At 33.3% G+C, this 7,383-nt stretch overlaps 1 protein-coding gene across 3 annotated transcripts; it reads left to right on the forward strand.

The window, feature by feature from the left end:
- The first annotated feature begins 1,191 nt into the window (after positions 1-1,191).
- Positions 1,192-6,217, forward strand: LOC124827447 (Protein phosphatase 2C family protein). Of its 3 annotated transcripts, XM_047300507.2 has the most exons (11): positions 1,192-1,349; positions 1,741-2,073; positions 2,583-2,754; positions 3,669-3,710; positions 3,795-3,822; positions 3,913-3,976; positions 4,372-4,479; positions 4,798-4,923; positions 5,118-5,353; positions 5,440-5,639; positions 5,726-6,217. In XM_047300507.2, the coding sequence occupies exons 2-11, from the start codon at positions 1,879-1,881 to the stop codon at positions 5,752-5,754; spliced, it is 1,200 nt and encodes a 399-aa protein (XP_047156463.1). In that variant the 5' UTR covers positions 1,192-1,349; positions 1,741-1,878; the 3' UTR covers positions 5,755-6,217. The 3 variants fall into 3 exon arrangements, with proteins under 3 accessions (XP_047156463.1, XP_047156461.1, XP_047156462.1); XM_047300505.2 differs by having other exon boundaries at positions 3,669-3,822; XM_047300506.2 differs by having other exon boundaries at positions 1,194-1,349; positions 1,840-2,073; positions 3,669-3,822.
- The last annotated feature ends 1,166 nt before the right edge of the window (positions 6,218-7,383 follow it).

Consider the following 7,383-nt stretch of genomic DNA (forward strand, 5'->3'; position numbering starts at 1 on the left):
GTTTCTGAAGAAACTTTTCCTAATCCGGCCAAATAAACTTTTGATGTGTACATTAAATACATATCTTTCCAAGAAGGTTGTGTCTTGCATGACACCCTATGCCAAATGGATTTCTGCCAAATAAGTCCTTCAGGTCTTAACTGGCGCCAATTCTGATTATAAGCAACAAAAACAAAGTAATTAAAAGCACGTTTTAGAACTTTTTTTTTTCATTTATTTGATTGTAACCAATCACGTCAGAAGCAATTTTAGGACCAATTCAGCCTTCAACTGTCCAAGAACTCAATATTACAAGTTACAACTATCCACATAAACATTTTTTTTTCAATTGAATATATTTTTTTTCATTCTTTTAAGATATAAACATGTATTTTAGAAAATCCACAATTTTTATCTAATATATAATTTGTCTATATATTTTTTATTTCATTAATTTTTTTTATGAAACATTAAATAAATATGTTATTTCTAGAATTAATTAGCCAAATAAAAGATACAAATAAAATAATTAATATGTTCCATTTTAAAATGTCAGTTTTAAATATAATATAATATAAAAAAATTAATATGATTGGATTAAAAAATTATATCTATTAATTTTTAAAGTTTAAAAATTAAAATATATCAAAATTTAAAACGTAATGAAATTTATATTAAAATTTATGAAATAAAGATATATTTAACTTATAATTATAAACTTTACATATAAAAAATATGAATTTTCTAAGAATGTATTGAAAGAAAAACTAATATCACTTTTTTTAAGGAAATAGTTAGTAACAAAGTCAATTTAACCTCGTTACAAGACATCAACCAAATAATTACTTCCTTATTTTTTTTCATCTAATCTTTTTAAAAAGAATACATAAAATTAAAGAAACATAACAAGTTTTTATTTTATTTCTATATTGTAATATATATATATATATATATATATATATATATATATATATTGTCGTAAAATTTAAATTATAAATAAGTTAAATTAAATTTTTTGAACAATTAAAAATGATGAGTAACATTTAGCAATTAGGTGGAAGGGAAGGGTGCAAGAGAAAGTGAATACTCTCTAAGCTCGCTGGCTCACACAGCCGAGCCAAGTGAAAACGATGCGTTTTAGCCACGTCATGGCATCATGCTTTGTGTAATTTTTCTTCTTTCAAAATGAAATGGTTCAGTTTCACGCTTTTATTTTCCCTTCTCTTTCTTTCTTTGTCGGTGTCAACGAAAACCAACAATGGAATATTTGCAGGACGTTGGGATCCGTGTTTCTTGATCACACAGAACGATCCAATTCAGAGTGCCTCCACATTTTCGCGCGTGAACCTCATCGCGTTTTTTCCTTCACTGTAAATTCTCGATTCCGATTTGCAATTCAAAGATATCATACTTTCACCAATTTTTTTCTCCCTCATTGCCTTATTTCTATTGGTTTGATTGAATCTCTTGTTGCGTTTCTCTTTATCTGCCGAAATAACGACGAGCTTTCGAAGTTATTTATTTATTTGTTTATTTTTTTATTGATTTATTTATGTTTTGTCATTCGTGGCCAGTGTTGTTGATATAATTATTTCGTTACTCGTCGTTCTGAATGCATTGCGATCTTGATTGTAGCCACATAGGTTTTTCTGTTAATTTGCATGAAAATGTCGGATTAATTGAGAAATATGGAAATTGCGTTAAAGTTTTTTGATTTATTTACTTATTAATTAACGCGCGTTTGTTTGTTTCCTTATTTAGGATTGCATTTAATTGCATGGAATGGAGGTTTAAAGTTGCAAAGGACGTGTTGTTATAATTGTTGTTCTTCTTCTTATAATTACTGTTGTGGTGTGGTAGAGGTATTTGGAATTTAAAGATTGAGTGGGAGCGAGAGAAATGGCTGCCAGCAGTGAGCAAACAGTTCCTCTTTCGGTGCTCCTGAAGCGTGAATTGGCTCATGAGAAAATTGAGAATCCTGAGATTGTCCATGGTCAAGCTGGCCAAAGCAAGAAAGGGGAGGATTTAACACTGGTAAAAGCAGAATGCCAAAGGATGGTGGGGGATGGGGTGTCTACATATTCAGTTTTTGGGGTATGTTTCTGACGGCCTTCCTTTCCAGATTGAATGACATGTTTTTTATATAGGATTTTGAGGGCTGAAACTTGTCACTAGATTTTAATGTGATATATCATTCTATGGCACGGGACATTATGAACGAGAGAATCCTTATAATTTCAAGTTTATGGACTTTGACTTCTTTTTGTAAATTTATTTAGAATCTAATATGTTGTTTTCATTCTTATATTTGATGTACTTGAGTTCATGGCTGAATTAGACTGTGAAAGGCATTAGCAAGTTACATATTATTGATTTTATTGCTACGTTGATGTGAATGGACTGACACATTTTCAAGGTGTTTTTGCCTCAGTTTTCATATTATTTTCAAGATCTGTTTAGGTGCAGTGATTTTAGTTGGATCACAGGAAGGACTATAGCCATTGACCCTCTGAATGCTTATAACTTGCACTGTTATTTATTTATTGTTATTGTTCATTTTTTAGTTTTCCATGGTTTCATTTTCTGATGTAGAGGTTTTACAGATGTTTGATGGACACAATGGATCTGCTGCTGCTATTTATACTAAGGAGAATCTTCTAAATAATGTTTTAAGCGCAATTCCTCCGGATCTTAACAGAAATGAATGGGTAGCAGCACTGCCCAGGGCTTTAGTTGCTGGCTTTGTAAAAACTGATAAAGATTTTCAAGAGAAAGGTATGAGTTGTTAATTCATTTTAGTGTTTGATTTGTCCTTTGCTAACTATTTGTTTAAGAGGGAATTCATGTACACCAACTTGAATATCCACGTTACTATCACTAAAAATATTTATACATATTTCTAACTTTTATTTTCATCCAACATTTAAAGTTAAAATGTTAAAACAATAAATGACAAGGAAAAGCTTTGCAGATATATACGGTGAACATGCTGACCTTATCTTGAAACCTTGGTGTAAATTTCATATTTCTAACCTCTATAAGAAGGTTTGCTACTGGCTCTGCTTGAGAACAAAATTATCATAATCTTGCCCATGATAGGTGCAACTTGTGCAATTTCATACTCTCTTGGTTAAGCTAGTTAAGTGTGTAGTTTACCTTTGTGAAAAATATTACATAATTTCCCCTTTTTGGAATTTTAATGAATTTTGCTTAGTTTCAGATTGAGATTCTAGAATTGAACGTACTGGATTCATTTATTGCTTTTGTAACATCTTTCCTAAGTTTTTTCCCCCTAGCTCTTGTTGGGAGAGGGGGATTAATTGCCTTATGTTGTTAGAGGGTGGTTAATTGGCCATATTGGTAATATTTTTACTTAAGCTTGACCTTTAAGATTGTCTAATGCATGGCGACTGTTATTTGTTTATTTACATGGACAGTAGGGTTGGCTTAGGAGTTAGGTTAGAGATTGCATCACATGATGCACTACAATTACTGACACCTGAAACATGACTGTGACTACAATTGCACTGCGACCTTGATTTAAAACATAATGCTAGTTGTTTGCATATTTTAGTATTAGATTGTTGATAAAGAATGTCATTTACTAATAAAAGTTATTAATATGGAGTACCTGAGCTTGACTGATGATAGTATTTAAATTTTCTTTTTTGCTACTATGTTTTATTCAGGACAAAAATCTGGAACAACGGTCACCTTTGTGATTATAGAAGGTTGGGTTGTAACAGTTGCATCAGTTGGCGATTCCCGTTGTGTACTTGAATCTTCTGATGGTGAGATTTATTACTTGTCTGCAGATCACAGGCTAGACACGAATGAAGAGGAGTACGTTGTTAATTGAATGTTTTTTCCTTTTCAACTACTGTTTGGAATTTCTCTGTTATAACACAGACTTCCTTCTTTTACTTACATCAGAAGAGTGCGGATCACCTCTAGCGGTGGTGAAGTTGGTCGGCTAAATACAGGGGGAGGTGCAGAGGTACATTCCATTTTAATCATGAGCCCTTTTAACTTCAGTGGTATTTACTACATAACAAGCTTCAACTACACTCCCTATGGCCATAAAATAAAATGGTGAACGGCTTGTTTTATATTCGATTCCTTCTATTTTTGGTGCATATACTTGCCCTATTACACTACATAAAAAAGAGGTTTAGAAGTAAACTAGACGAACCTGGAGAACTGAGAGACGAGGGTACATTGGGTGATAATACCATATCATAAAAGCATAGTACCCCGTTAAAACTTCTACAATCTTTTGGGATACTGTTTAGGCTTTGTACTATACAGACCATATTTGTTGTTTACCAGTATTCTCTTTGTAAAAAGTGTTTGTCATACCAATATGCCTTATTAGATTAACTTTTATTTTAGGTTGGTCCTTTGAGATGTTGGCCCGGTGGCTTGTGTCTCTCACGATCTATTGGAGATATGGATGTTGGTGAATTTATTGTCCCTGTACCGCATGTAAAGCAAGTGAAGGTTAGTCACTAACACTACGTCACTGCAAGTTGGTGTTTCTCTTGCACAATTTTTTGCTTTATAGGGTTTAACATAGTTCTTTTATGTTCTTGTGTTTGATTCTACTCGGATTTTCATTTGCTTCAACTCTTCTAAGCAAGTATTTCTGCCATCTGCATGATGGTATAGGATATTGTGTGGATCAAATTATGTGATTCTTTTGTTGTGAATTTATCTTTTGTGTCAATGTAATCCATTGGTCTCTTTCTTCCTTTTTTAAACAGAGATTTTAATTTATTCCTTTTCTCTCCCCATCTTTTTTTTTTTATCTTTATTTAGTTGTCCACTGGTGGAGGCCGACTTGTTATCTGCAGTGATGGTGTTTGGGATTCTCTGCCTGCAGAAGTAGCACTTGATTGTTGTCGTGGAATGTCACCTGATGCCGCAGCACCACATATTGTTAAAGTGAGATTAATGTACAAATTTTGAATCATTTTGTTTCCTGGGGCTGTTTTCATGTTTGGTGTAATAGTAATCTTGACTCAAACATCATATGAGAGACATTGTTTGCAGATTTGCTTAGCTTCCTTGATAACTGTTATATGGTGCCGGTAGTTATGTTTTTGTCCCGTTTGTACTCTGTCTCTTTCTATCTTTAGGAAGCTGTACAAGCAAAGGGACTTAGAGATGATACAACCTGCATCGTTGTTGATGTATTACCTCAGGAGAAACCACCTGTTTCTGCACCACAAACAAAGAAGCCAGTGAAGGGAATGCTCAAGTCCATGTTTCGTAGAAAGTCTTCTGAATCATCTTCTTATAACGACAAAGATTACGTTGAGCCAGATGTTGTAGTGGAATTGTATGAAGAAGGATCTGCTATGCTTTCAGAGAGGTCTACTTTTGTAACAACTCCTCTAAGTTAACCACTTTCTGTCTAGTTTTTTTCTTCTGACAGTATAATGTTTGTCTAAATCGCAGGTTCCATACTAAATATCCAGTCTGCAACATGTTTAAGTTGTTTATGTGTGCAGTGTGTCAAGTAGAGATAAAACCTGGAGAGGGCATTTCAATACATGAGGGTGAATCCGACTCCGGAAAATTTCGTCCCTGGGACGGACCTTTTCTGTGCTCAAGTTGCCAAGAGAAGAAAGAAGCCATGGAAGGGAAAAGATCATCAGGTGTTTTGATAACCCTTCGTTGTTGCCTGTCTTCCTTTGATAGACGTGTCCATAATATAACCCAATATTTGTTATTCTGATTTCAGGTAGAGTTAGCAGTGGAAGTGACGACTGAACTCTCATCTACATTTGCATTTTGAGAGTGATAAAAATTGTTAATATGATGGCAAGGTCAACCAGCGAAGCAAGAAAGATTCCCTTCTATTATCACAGGGGCTTTATGGATATAATTTGGAATTCCAAATGAAATAGCATATGAAAGCCAATAGCATCCCGTTAGAAGATTCTTGACTTGAAAGTAATGAAATAGCAACAACCAAGTGTTGTGAAGGGTTGTGTTAAATGTGGCAGTGCACACCAAGCTGTCCGAGGTAATGCATTCTTTTTTATATCGTTTTTTTGGGATCCGTTCATTTGTATATGGATCTATTGGAATCACTATTGACCTTTAATGAAAGTGGCCTTTGTTATTGTAATGTAATATAGGAAGTTTAATTAGAATTCATGGAATCAATTTATTGTAGGCTAGATGTGTGTTTAAGCCTATTGAATGATTCGTTCCTTCATCATTCGATTTTGACATTTCCTTTTTCCATGCCAAGGTGAGGTCTTCTGTAACAGATTTTGTTAGGTAGAAGTATCCCTTTACCTTCTTCAATTCCCCTACTCCTCTCTCCAAAAGTCTTCCAGAAAAAGAGGGAACGAAACCACATTAGTACATTACACATTTACACCCTACCCGACTTTTCTGTTCTTTTTTCCTATTAGATATATGAGCATCATTGCACGCATTTGAATTACCACTGTCAAAATAAATATTGTAAAATACACCCTACTCTCTTGAAAAATGTTAGAAACGTTTCCCAAATATAGATGCTCTAATGTTTTTACTACTTTTACGACAATTCCTTTTTGGAGAATTATACTGGAATCCAGGACCCAAAAATAAGAGCAATTTGTTTATTATTATTCTATTCTATCGCGTGGATTGTACTCTAAATGGAAATTTAGTAGTTACTTTCTCTGCTAACCAAAATTTAGTTTTAAAATATCAAAATTTTTTACATTGCGTTGTCCATTTACTAAAAGTTTTTAAACTATTACCCTTATACACCTAAGAGAAAGACAAATGAAATATGTAAAGCATAAAAGCTGCGATCTAACTGGTAACTATAAATACCGTTAATCAATTTAAAAGCACTACCGAGAATGACTCACGAGTTTTGGACTTGATCATTCAGCAAGGCAACTAAAACACCATCTATGAAGAATATTGACTCTAGCTATTGAGTTGTGATATTGGAAGAAAATGTATATGCACTATGTAATGTTTTTTATATGTCAGTGTACTGTCACATGTAAGTGTTCACATCGAGCAAAAGCTATTTGTCAAAAAGACATTGATTTAGAAAAACAATGGAGAATTTGATATTGATCTGACAAACACTTCAAATTTTTAACGGTTATTGATTTTGCAGTATGTCCAATGAATGAAGAAATCATGATAAAATATCTCCATTTCCACTCTTCCACCATTAACGCTTGCTCCATTTCTTTTTAATAGAATCCACCTTACAAATTGAGTGAGTGATCGAGTCAGCCACTGTGAATGGCCAAATGGTTCCGGATTATAGAACACTTCCGAATTAAAAGAATTATCATAGAATACGAAGTTCTGAATTCACCAATTCCCTGGAAATATCTTTCCAAATATGTATTTTGAAATGTAATTATTTTTAAATAT

The sequence above is a fragment of the Vigna umbellata genome, chromosome 1 (assembly GCF_029865625.1).
Source record: "Vigna umbellata cultivar VRB3 chromosome 1, Vumbellata_1.0, whole genome shotgun sequence".
NCBI classification, from domain to species: Eukaryota; Viridiplantae; Streptophyta; class Magnoliopsida; order Fabales; family Fabaceae; genus Vigna; species Vigna umbellata.

What these genes read in the sequence shown, in the direction of transcription:
- LOC124827447 (XM_047300505.2), top strand. Translation starts at nt 1,879, where the DNA reads ATGGCTGCCAGCAGTGAGCAAACAGTTCCTCTTTCGGTGCTCCTGAAG. An exon ending in CAGCACCACATATTGTTAAA is followed by an intron (nt 4,924 to 5,117) that starts GTGAGATTAATG and finishes TTCTATCTTTAG; the next exon opens with GAAGCTGTACAAGCAAAGGG. An exon ending in GGAAGGGAAAAGATCATCAG is followed by an intron (nt 5,640 to 5,725) that starts GTGTTTTGATAA and finishes TTCTGATTTCAG; the next exon opens with GTAGAGTTAGCAGTGGAAGT.